The sequence below is a fragment of the Onychostoma macrolepis genome, chromosome 07 (genome assembly GCF_012432095.1).
Source record: "Onychostoma macrolepis isolate SWU-2019 chromosome 07, ASM1243209v1, whole genome shotgun sequence".
Lineage (NCBI taxonomy): Eukaryota > Metazoa > Chordata > Actinopteri > Cypriniformes > Cyprinidae > Onychostoma > Onychostoma macrolepis.
Window position 1 is genome coordinate 44,023,769 of NC_081161.1, and position 13,496 is coordinate 44,037,264.

A 13,496-nucleotide genomic window follows, 5' to 3' on the forward strand; every position below is an offset into this window, starting at 1 on the left:
AATTATGGATCGATGGATAAATCAATAGTTCTCTGTCACAGTCTCAAGGTTCCAACACAATGTTTTGTTGTTTAATGTTTTGTTTTATATATAAAAGAATGAGTTAAGGGCATCCAAGTCCATATCCAGTGTGCACTTTGACACAAACAACAACCGACAATGAACTGAGAACACAAAGGAACTGAGGTTTACACAGATAATGAAGTAAAAGGCAAACAGGTGTGATGATCAAATGAATTGCCAGTGTAACTAAAGAGAGCAGGAAACTAGAACAAAGACGACAGGAAATGAAGCCAAACCAACTAAAAGTCCATAAGAAAAACTCATCTAAATAACTTGAGATTCATGACTTTGCTGAACTTGCTCTTTGTATTAAAAAAAAACACTCAGGATGTTCGGTGTGTCCTCTGACCCCACAATGGAAATTAATAGTTGATAAAATCATAACCCCCCCCCAATTTCAATTTGTCAAATAAAGTCACTAAATCAACCACAAAGCAGAAAACAGATACACAGAAATTAAGTGGATGTTAAACTACAAAAAGTCCACAATGTAGAGCTCTGCTGATCTGAGAAAAACACAACTTTTGACAAAGATTCTTTTTTGTTATTATAAAAATGATTTTTTTTTAATAATGTCTCAACAGGGGCGGTTCTAGGATTTCATCTTTAGGGGGGCTTAGCCCTCAGAGAGACCATTAGATAGGCTACAACGATACAAATTACCTAAATAAACAGTATTTTACTGTGCTTATGAAAACTGTATTACTGTATAGACACAATTACCTATTAAAGTTACAGAAGTTACTTAGTGAGTGATTATCATGTTTTTCTTTTGTTGTTTGATTAACATTATTAGCCTAATATAAGAAATGCATGGATCCGTTATACTGACACGCATCCAATATTTTCTCAACTGTTTGTTTATGTTAATTTAAGATGTAACCAACTGCGTTTACTTGGATGCTCATCAAGACAGCCATTGTGACATAATATTTTGTGTATTTGATTATTTGCTCGAGAAGATGCGAAAGTGAATGACCCGATCTCATGAAAGTGCGTTTCAGTGACACAATTTTCTGTTTCTATTTGGTGTGCTATTTATATGCAAGAACTGACTTTGGCATGCATATGAGACGCAGTGGTTTTAGGGGTGTGTGGAAGCGTATCATAAGCACACCAAATAGAAACAGAAAATTGTGCCATTGAAACGCACTTTCATGAGAGCAGGCTGGTGTGCTGTCCGTGCAGTGCCTCTCAGTGCGAACACGCTTCATTGCGTGCACATTAACCATCTATCACAGCGCCTGAGTACCACATTGAGATCGATAACACGAGCGAGAATGATAAACTTTAAGGAAGCAGCACTGGACTGATTATAGTTTTAGGGGGGCTGAGACACCCACCTAAAAAGGGTCTAGAACCGCCCCTGTGTCTCAACATAAAGCTAAATGAGCCATCGAGTGGCTATAGTTGAAATTTCATGTTTTATTTTATGGCAGCAATCTACCACCAAACCAGCATAGGCTCATTGTCCATGTTATCTCCATGAATGAAAGTTAGAATGTACATCAAAAGATAAATAAATAAAAAATAAATAAACATTCAAAAATATATTATATTTATTCATACCTCGTGACCCATAGTCATAATTGCCACTGTTATATATATATATATATATATATATATATAACAAATAAATAAATTATATATAAATAAGCAAATCAAATATATATATATATATATATATATATATATATATATATATATATACAGTGAGGAAAATAAGTATTTGAACACCCTGCTATTTTGCAAGTTCTCCCACTTAGAAATCATGGAGGGTCTGAAATTGTCATCGTAGGTGCATGTCCACTGTGAGAGACATAATCTAAAAAAAATCCAGAAATCACAATGTATGATTTTTAACTATTTATTTGTATGATACAGCTGCAAATAAGTATTTTAACACCTGTCTATCAGCTAGAATTCTGACCCTCAAAGACCTGTTAGTCTGCCTTTAAAATGTCCACCTCCACTCCATTTATTATCCTAAGTTAGATGCACCTGTTTGAGGCCGTTAGCTGCATAAAGACACCTGTCCACCCCATACAATCAGTAAGAATCCAACTACTAACATGGCCAAGACGAAAGAGCTGTCCAAAGACACTAGAGACAAAATTGTACACCTCCACAAGGCTGGAAAGGGCTACGGGGAAATTGCCAAGCAGCTTGGTGAAAAAAGGTCCACTGTTGGAGCAATCATTAGAAAATGGAAGAAGCTAAACATGACTGTCAGTCTCCCTCGGACTGGGGCTCCATGCAAGATCTCACCTCGTGGGGTCTCAATGATCCTAAGAAAGGTGAGAAATCAGCCCAGAACTACACGGGAGGAGCTGGTCAATGACCTGAAAAGAGCTGGGACCACCGTTTCCAAGGTTACTGTTGGTAATACACTAAGACGTCATGGTTTGAAATCATGCATGGCACGGAAGGTTCCCCTGCTTAAACCAGCACATGTCCAGGCCCGACTTAAGTTTGCCAATGACCATTTGGATGATCCAGAGGAGTCATGGGAGAAAGTCATGTGGTCAGATGAGACCAAAATAGAACTTTTTGGTCATAATTCCACTAAACGTGTTTGGAGGAAGAAGAATGATGAGTACCATCCCAAGAACACTATCCCTACTGTGAAGCATGGGGGTGGTAGCATCATGCTTTGGGGTGTTTTTGCACATGGGACAGGGCGACTGCACTGTATTAAGGAGAGGATGACCGGGGCCATGTATTGCGAGATTTTGGGGAACAACCTCCTTCCCTCAGTTAGAGCATTGAAGATGGGTCGAGGCTGGGTCTTCCAACATGACAATGACCCGAAGCACACAGCCAGGATAACCAAGGAGTGGCTCTGTAAGAAGCATATCAAGGTTCTGGCGTGGCCTAGCCAGTCTCCAGACCTAAACCCAATAGAGAATCTTTGGAGGGAGCTCAAACTCCGTGTTTCTCAGCGACAGGCCAGAAACCTGACTGATCTAGAGAAGATCTGTGTGGAGGAGTGGGCCAAAATCCCTCCTGCAGTGTGTGCAAACCTGGTGAAAAACTACAGGAAACATTTGACCTCTGTAATTGCAAACAAAGGCTACTGTACCAAATATTAACATTGATTTTCTCAGGTGTTCAAATACTTATTTGCAGCTGTATCATACAAATAAATAGTTAAAAAATCATACATTGTGATTTCTGGATTTTTTTTTTTTTAGATTATGTCTCTCACAGTGGACATGCAACTACGATGACAATTTCAGACCCCTCCATGATTTCTAAGTGGGTGAACTTGCAAAATAGCAGGGTGTTCAAATACTTATTTTCCTCACTGTATATCTCATGACAATTTATTTTTTTATAAATTGTGAGTTTTATGTGGTAAGTTTTATGATTTCAATAATTAAAGATGATTTTGATTACTACAGTAAAAACAGAAGGGAATAAAAAATAATAATGCAGAAAAAAAATGAACGAAAGTTCCAACATCTAAGAGTACTAAGCATATGTGACCCTGGACTACAAACCAGTTATAAGGGTAAAAATTTTTGAAATTGAGATTTATACATCATCTGAAAGCTGAATACATAAGATTTTCATTGATGTATGATTTGTTAGGATAGGACAATATTTGGCTGAGATACAACTGTTCAAAATGTCTGGAATCTGAAGGTGCAAAAAAATCTAAATATTGAGAAAATCATCTTTAAAGTTGTCCAAATGAAGTTCTTAGCAATGCATACTACTAATCAAAAATTAAGTTTTGATATATTTGCAGTAGGAAATTTAGAAAATATCTTCATGGAACATGATCTTTACTTAATGTCCTAATGATTTTTGGCATAAAAGAAAAATTAATTATTTTTACCCATACCATGTACAATGTATTTTTGGCTATTGCTACACAGATATACCCCAGCGACTTAAGACTGGTTTTGTGATCCAGGGTCACATATACTTAAAGACTTCTATAAATATGAAGGAGTCTTTGGAAAATATTCTTCCATGTAAGGGGTCTCTGGCCCCAAACAAACATAAGGGTTGAGATCTTTCACACCAACCTGTTATTCATTCATGCTTTTCATTGTAGGAGGCTGACAACAGACACTTACAAGTTTTCCAGTAATACAGTATTATTGAGTATTATTGCCTCGTGAGCTCTTAAAAAACAAAAAATAAAATAAAAAGAATTTTAATAAAACTTTTTTTTTTCTATACTGTCTACTTGTTTTCTAGTTAGACTTGTCTTTGTAGACTAACCAGGACTCGTCACATCTCTTACATTGATGCTCTTTTGTTGGTTTGATTGCTTCTATTGTTCTCATTTGTAAGTGGCTTTGGACAGAAACTTCTGCTGAATAATTAAATATAAATGTAGATGCTTTTTGAAACCTCTGCCTGAAAACAGTCCCACCTACCGACCAGAACAAGAACTGTTCCACTGACAAAACAAATAAATGAATAAAACATTTTACATTTGTTTCAACTTTTATCATAACATATCTATTTTTAATCATAATTACATCACTATCAGCTACATTAAGTCAGATATTCAGTTCAGAGTCTGTTTTCTTCTGTTCACAGATTCACCCAGTTCTACACTGACTGTGACACCAGACAGACCTGTATTCACTGGAGAGACAGTCACTCTGACCTGTGTTATAGAGTCTCACAGTGACTGGAGATATGAGTGGCATAAAGACAGTGTAAAGTTACAGACGTCTGATGGTTACACTGTAAACAGAGACACTCTCACTATCAGAGGAGCTACTGAGTCTGATCAGGGTTATTACACATGTGGAGGACGGAGAGATGGAAGTCCAGATTTATCACAATCAAGCTCTGATGTTTATATCTCTGTGACGGGTGAGTTGAATATCATTGTCCTCCTGAACTCTCTCGAGGTAACACTACAATAAAGGTATATGACTAATAATGCATTGAACTTGAATTAACACTTACTTCAACATGAACTCATGATTAGTGAAGACATGAGCAAATTATTAATCAGTCAAGAGCATATTAACTACGACTGAAATCACATGGATTTATGAATAACGCAGCCTTAACTACATGTTAATACATGTTTGATAGTTAGTTAATGCATCAACGTTTAGGGGTTAATACTATTTTGACTAAATAAATTTAAACAATTTAATGCTGTCATAATTTAAATGATTGACGTCTGCAGCTTCATCATAAACATTACTGGATGACACAGGATTAGTTTGTCATTATTTTCACTGATCCTCCGTATCAAATGTAGAAAACACTAAATACACTAATAATAACTGATCTTAAACGATCATAATCTGTTTTGTGTTTTTCTCTTTCCCTGTTGGACTATACATGTGTATTTGAGAGTAAGTTTATAATAAATCATGAGCTGGATTTAGTAAGTAGTTAAGAGTGAATTAATGATAATGTGCCTCAAGTATAAAGTCATGACAAAATAATATATTAACAAAACATGAGCTGCTATTAGTGTTTGGGTAGTTAATAAAGAGTTAATAATGATGAGCACCTTAAAGTCATGATACAACGATGCACTTACAAACCATGAACTAAAATATCAATCAACACACAATAAAGATGCATTATAAATGTGTCATTAATGTAACATGTTCCTCTCACTCTATTACATGAATCTACAAGCTGCTGCAATTCTCAGCATAACATATAAAACATAAAATAACATTATTCACAGTAAGTCTGATGATAGTTTCAGATGATCTGATGTTGAATCACATTAAACCTGTAGTGAAGCAGACGGAGAAACCATCACTCTCTTTAACATCAGTGTTACACAAAGAGCGTAATAATGCAGAAACTCACTCAGAGACCCTCGAGGATCATCACAGATCAGTGTGGATTGTAACGGTTGTTGATTCCATGACAGAAGAAATCAATGAGAGCAAAGTCAGGCAGGTCAGTTAGATGAGAAACGTCCAGCAAGTCTTCGATGCTCCTCGAGTGAGTTTCTCTGTGAAGCTGAATTAATGTGACTCCAGGATCTGTGAGTGTCTGTTGTTCTGTTTCAGTAAAACACAGTGTTGGATCCAAGTGCAGTTTAAAGCTTATTTAAAAAAGACAACAAAAGTAAATCCAGCAATAAACCAGATAAACAAATACAGGAACTCAAACAAACGCACAAGATACATTCATATAAGACCAGACAATAAAGAAGAGAAACACTGGAGATCATGCAGACAAGAAGGGACAGGTGTAGCCAATGAGTAGCCATGGTAACAGAGGAGGGTTACTACGGAAACAAATGAGGTAGGCAAGGCAACAAGGGAAACGGGAACTAAACACAGGAAGTGAACAAAGAAACAATGGGAACAGACAGATACTTCAACATAAAAGTCCTTAAACAGAAGACTATAATCATGACAGTATCATGGATAACAACAACATGTATCATTTATAGATTAGCCAAATGTTTAAATAGATTTAATTTAGCATCAAAAATGGTGCATAAAATATAATGAACCCAGAAAATCCCACATTTGTGTGTCCATTTTTATTAATTTATTATTAATCAATTAAATAATATATATTATTTAATAAAACACAGTATTTAAACCTGTTGTATGTAGTCAGTGTGAAAGCATATGTTTCTAATATAAAAGTGTATTTTTATGAGCAGAATCATGAATGTTTCTGTTCTGATGTCTCTATTGTCCTCTGCTTGAGGGAGAAAAACCAAACCAAAGCCTGTTCAAGCCAATCCTGATGTAACACCAAATTTAGCATTTCAATGAACATTCATTTTTGTAAATTGTTAATCAGATGCCATTGATGTAATAAAAAACGAAACTTAAACAAAACTTAAATTAAGTATGTTGTGAGATCAGTATCATGTATCGAACCAAATCATGACACGAGTGTATGAATGAATGAATGAATGAATGAGGCATTTATATAGCGCTTTTAATATGTATTGCAATACACCCAAAGCGCTTTACAATCATGGGGTCAACCACCACCAGTGTGCAGCATCCACTTGGATGATGCGACAGCAGCCACAGGACAACGGCGCCAGTGCGCTCACCACACACCAGCTACAGGTGGAGAGGAGAGAGTGTCATAGAGCCAATCAAGTGGATGGGGATTATTGGGAAGCCATGATAGACAAGGGCCAGTGGAGGGAATTTGGCCAGGACACCGGGGTTACACCCCTACTCTTTACGATGAGTGTCATGGGATTTTTTTAATGACCACAGAGAGTCAGGACCTCAGTTTAACGTCTCATCCGAAAGACGGTGCTTTTTTTACAGTATAGTGTCCCCGTCACTGTCCTGGGGCATTAGGACCCACACAGACTGCAGGGTGAGCACCCCCCACTGGCATCACTAACACCTCTTCCAACAGCAACCTAGTTTTCCCAGGAGGTCTCCCATCCAGGTACTGACCAGGCTCAACCCTGCTTAGCTTCCATGGGCAACCGGTCTTGGGCTGCAGGGTGATATGGCTGTGTATCATTACACAATATTATTAACTAATATTTATTTTAGTCAACTGCTGCTATGGTTACAGGTGATATTCCTGACTGTTATCAGGATAGAAATGGACTTGAGCAATAGACTTCAATACAGATGAGTTTTGTCCTGAAGTCAGAGAGAATGAAGTGAATTACAGATAATGATGTGAAATGAGTTCATGAAGTCTTCAGATATCTGTTGAAGTTGATTGAGATTCAGCTGCTCCTCATGTGAGGTTGGAGGTCTTCAGCTATCCTTCTGCTTTCTGGCGAGTCAGAGGTGTTCGTCTGAGGACAAGACGGAGCCAGAGCCTCCTCAAAAACACTCCGATCAGAAAAATAATGAAAAAAAAATAAATAAATAAAATGTTAAGAAAGATAAAATATAAACAACATAGTTTTGTAAAACATTGTTTTTGCTGTAAGTGCTGTTTGATTCACTTTATGTTTTTGTTCTTTCTTCACAGATTTACCCAGATCTACACTGACTGTGACACCAGACAGACCTGTATTCACTGGAGAGACAGTCACTCTGACCTGTGTTATAGAGTCTCACAGTGACTGGAGATATGAGTGGTATAAAGGCACAGACGACAGTGTAATGTTACAGACGTCTGATGGTTACACTGTAAACAGAGACACTCTCACTATCAGAGGAGCGAATGAGTCTGATCAGGGTCAGTACTGGTGTAGAGGACAGAGAGATGAAAGACCACAATCATCACAATCAAGCTCTGTTTCTCTCTCTGTGAAGGGTGAGTATGAGTATGATAAAATCAAATTATGCAACAGTAAACTATTTAAATTGACATCGGCACACTTTTATACTCTTAAATTATTTAAATGTTGTACAGTCTGCAGTTGTATGAAAAAAAAAAGATGTAGACTGGATATGAATTTCAATGCTGTTTTTACCATTATTTAGAAATATTTTTGCTAAAATTAATACAAACTAAAATCAAAACTAAATCTTTAATGTAGTGTTTTCCTCATAATGTGGTTTTGAGCTTATAACAGTGATCCTGATACTGTGATGCTGCTTTCATCAATATCTACTCATACTGTATGTGTATTAATACAGAGAGACCAAAACCTGTAGTGAAGGTGACTCCAGATCAGCGTGTGTTCAGCGGAGAGACAGTCACTCTCACATGTGACATACAGCGAGCAGGACACATTCAGTGGACATACAGCTGGTTTAAAGATGGAGACACTCACAATCCATACACAACAACAACAACAGCAGACTACAGTTTCACAGCTTATGTGTCTGATAGCGTTACATACAGCTGTAGAGGAGAGAGATCAGACTCACAGAGATCAGACATCAGTGCTGCTGTTACACTGACTGTATCAGGTGAGTGATCATATTCACATCTGTTTAAGACTCATTTAACCTCAATAGTTGTGGCTCAACACTTTTCTTATATTCTTCTGTATCAACCACATCTGTTCACATCTGTAGAAGACTGAAACAATTCACTTTTTAAGACCCGTTCACACCAAGAAAATAATAAGAAAAATAACTGAATGGCTATCTTCACACAGCAGCAGAATACGGTTGTCAGTCCTGTATTTGAGTCCTTAATTTGGTTACGTTCACACACTCTAAGCACTCACATCCACTTTTTCAGTAAACTTGTCCTGAGTGAACAGAAACACTGGACGAAGGTCTGTAATGTCATACAGTGTTATAGACATCTCCATCTCAGATATTTATTTAGTCACTGTCATATGATTACAGCTGATATTCATGACTAAAAGCACTCGAGTGAGAGAGTTCAGTACAGATGAGTTTTGTCCTGAAGTCAGAGAGAATGAAGTGACTTACAGATAATGATGTGAAATGAGTTCATGACGTCTTCAGATATCTGTTGAAGTGATTGAGATTCAGCTGCTCCTCATGTGAGGTTGGAGGTCTTCAGCTCTCCTTCTGCTTTCTGGCGAGTCCGAGGTGTTCGTCTGAGGACGAGACGGAGCCAGAGCCTCCTGTAGGACGCTTAGATCTCCTCGTGAAGCCAACGCTTCAGGAACTCTCACAAAACAGATGCCATGCAACAAAACAATAAAACTAATCTGGAGAAGAGATCTCCAAAAGGAGAGCAAACGACAGCGCCTTGCTCAAACGTATCTCCTCGCTCATATACGACCCTCTCTCCCTTCTCTTCTTCTCTTCTCTTCTCTTCTCTCTTCTCTTCTCTTCTCTTCTCTTCTCTTCTCTCTTCTCTTCTCTTCTCACCCAACAGACCTCACAGAGAGTTCACTAAGAGCATCTATAAACCACACGTTGTCTCTTGTGAATCTGTTGTTTTTCCCATTCATGTTTATTATCATTGCAAAGGTCTCAGTGTGATTGGTAAAATGGTCTCAGTTTCACAGCAGTCACTTGTATTATGAGAGATTTGTGTTTTGCTGCTGAGGGACGTGTCTCGCTCAGAGTCTGTGAATGTGTTCGTTTCTCCGGTCAGGTGCGACCCTGGGTCACGAGATCCTAACGAACCAAAAGATCTTTCACAACTGATTTGAAGATTTATTTGTTTCTGGTCTGGATATCTAAGCGAAGTGACAAAACACTACTTGGGTCCTCTGTAACCAGAACATCCCACACTGTGTGAGAGTCTCTGAGGCGCTGCATCCAGATCTCTCACATACTGCTGTGTGTCTCTCTGCGGTCAGCTGTGCATCTGATTCATCTTTGAGCAATCAATGTCATGCATTTATCTGAATCGGAACTGAATTTAATTCTGAATTGGCTTCTAATCGTTTAATTATGTAATTGGCGAGATACATTTTTACCTGACTAATAATATATTGTTATATTTGATTTATTCTGATCTCTTCTAAAATCATTATTTCTAGTAGATTAAAGTGCAGTCTGGTGTTTCTGCAAATCTGCGTCCAGGACAGATCATATCGAAGTACCAATGAATGGAGCAGGAGGAACATCATCAGGGATCTTCTGATTTCTGACTATTACTGACTTAACAAGTTGTAGTTTTCGTGATTATAAAAAATACACTTTTTGTTATGTGCTAGCAGGGTGCTGTATTATAATCACCCTGCATCCTCTGACTGGAGAGTTCGTGTCTGTGCGTTCACTAAAGGGTCGAGTGAATTTCTTTGTGACACCGAGTCCTTAATGAACAGATAATTGAACGTATGGGATTTCCAAAATAATCAAATATCTAAGTTAATACACAATCAATATTTGTGATCAGTTTTTGGTTAGAAATTAGATTAGATTAGATTAGATTCAACTTTATTGTCATTACACAAGTACAGGTACAGGGCAACGAAATGCAGTTTAGGTCTAACCAGAAGTGCAATAGTAAAAGTGCAGTATATACAATGGTTGAATAAGTGCAGGACAAGGATATGTACTGAGTATATGTATAAATATATATAGAAAGATGGTTATTAATATAAACAGAATTTACAGGTGAATATGTATAGTGAATAAATATACAGATGGCTATTACTATAGGCAGAATTTACAGGTGATATGTACTATCAATATAATATATATACAGATGACTGTTACTATAAACAAGGTGTAAAAGTGCAGTGGAAGTGATTGCAGACTACAATTAGACATACGGTGCAAAATATTAATGTAAGCATTGATAATGTAACAACAGTCGGCAGTGCAAATGAGCATAATCCAATTTAGGTATGGTAGTGCAAGATACAAAAGTAAACAGTTGTTACTGTGATAAAAATTTACATTCAGTAGTGCAAATAAGGCAGATGTGAGGTAGAGAGAAGAGTTAATAATATATGAGGAAGTGGATCAACGGGGGTAGAGTTCAGTAAAGAGACAGCTCTGGGGAAGAAACTGTTCTTTAGTCTGCTGGTCCTGGTCCGAGGCACCTGAAACGCCTGCCGGAGGGCAGGAGAGAAACAGTCTGTGGGCTGGGTGAGAGGAGTCCTTGGATGCTGCGAGCTCGATGCAGACAGCGCTTCCTCTGGATGTGTTCGATGGCAGGTAGTGGAGTCCCTGTGATGCGCTGGGCAGTTTTCACCACCTTGTAGGTGTTTGCGCCCGCAACAGAGCAGCTCCCATACCATACTGTGACACAGTTGGTCAGGATGCTTTCTATTGCGCAGCGATAGAAGTTCACCAGGATAGCTGAGGAGAGCTGATTCTTCCTCAGTGTCCTCAGAAAGAAGAGGCGCTGGTGAGCTTTCTTGACCAGGCTGGAGGTGTTGGTTTTCCACAACATGTCCGCCGAGATGTGGATCCCCAGGAACTTGAAACTGGAGACACGCTCAACAGCCATTCCATTGATGTGGATGGTGTCGTGTGTGCCTCTTGACCCTTCCTGAAGTCCACGAGCTCCTTCGTTTGGTGGTGTTGAGGAGCAGGTTATTTTCAGTGCACCATGTGGCCAGGTGCTGGATCTCCTCTATAGGCAGTCTCATCGTTGTTACTGATGAGGCCAATCACTGGTGGTGTCGTCTGCAAACTTGACGATGGAATTAGATCCACACAGGCTTGCAGTCGGAGGTGAAGAGGGAGTAGAGAAACGGGCTTAGCACACAGCCCTGTGGTACACCAGTGTTAAGTGTGATGGATGTGGAGCAGGTGAATCCTGATCGAACATTCTGGGGTCTGTTGGTCAGAAGTCCAAAATCCAGTTACACATTGTCACATGTGAGACATTTAGTTACACTAAATACAGTCTAAATTTAATGATCACTTGAAATTGGAGTCGATTGAACACGGAGCTAGAATAAAAGTGAAACTACATCCGGATAAATTAGTGAACTTTGCAGAAGCGCAAGTAAAAGATCTACACGCATTATACCTTTGACTGGATTCCTTCGTTGTTGGGACAATCTGGGTGCTTCAGACTCCTCAAAACACTCAGATCAGAAAACTAATGACAGGACAAACAAATGTTATGAAATATGAGTTAAAATAATGAATAATATAATTATTTTTATTTTAAAAAGCTGTTTGACTCACTATATTTTTGTTCTTTCTTCACAGATTCACCCAGATCTACACTGACTGTGACACCAGACAGACCTGTATTCACTGGAGAGACAGTCACTCTGACCTGTGTTATAGAGTCTCACAGTGACTGGAGATATGACTGGACACCTGACTGGAGATATGACTGGACACCTGACTGGAGATATGACTGGACACCTGACTGGAGATATGACTGGACACCTGACTGGAGATATGACTGGACACCTGACTGGAGATATGACTGGACACCTGACTGGAGATATGACTGGACACCTGACTGGAGATATGACTGGACACCTGACTGGAGATATGACTGGACACCTGACTGGAGATATGACTGGACACCTGACTGGAGATATGACTGGACACCTGACTGGAGATATGACTGGACACCTGACTGGAGATATGACTGGACACCTGACTGGAGATATGACTGGACACCTGACTGGAGATATGACTGGACACCTGACTGGAGATATGACTGGACACCTGACTGGAGATATGACTGGACACCTGACTGGAGATATGACTGGACACCTGACTGGAGATATGACTGGACACCTGACTGGAGATATGAGTGGCATAAAGACAGTGTAATGTTACAGCCGTCTGATGGTTACACTGTAAACAGAGACACTCTCACTATCAGAGGAGCTACTGAGTCTGATCAGGGTCAGTACTGGTGTAGAGGACAGAGAGATGAAAGACCACAATCATCACATTTAAGCTCTACTGTTTCTCTCTCTGTGAAGGGTGAGTTGATTTTGTCGGGAGACTGTGGTTTTGTTCAAAATGTGTCTATACTATCTTGTTTATTCACTCTCAGAAATAAAGGTACAAAAGCTGTCGCTGGGGCGATACCTTTTCAAAAGGTACATTTTTGTACCTAAAGGGTCCATTTTGGTACCTTAAAGGTACATATTAGTACATAAAGTGTACATATTTGAACCTAATAGGTACAAAAGTGTACCTTTTGAAAAGGTACCGCCCAGTGAC

At 38.7% G+C, this 13,496-nt stretch overlaps 1 protein-coding gene across 1 annotated transcript in view; it reads left to right on the forward strand.

Annotated features, from left to right (window-relative positions):
* The window catches only part of LOC131544789 (Fc receptor-like protein 5), a 275,408-nt gene that overhangs the window by 251,769 nt on the left and 10,143 nt on the right, over nucleotides 1-13,496 (forward strand). Inside the window, 2 exon segments of the mRNA XM_058783247.1 lie at nucleotides 7,990-8,277; nucleotides 8,604-8,879. Of these exon segments, the coding sequence (XP_058639230.1) occupies nucleotides 7,990-8,277; nucleotides 8,604-8,879 (564 nt within the window).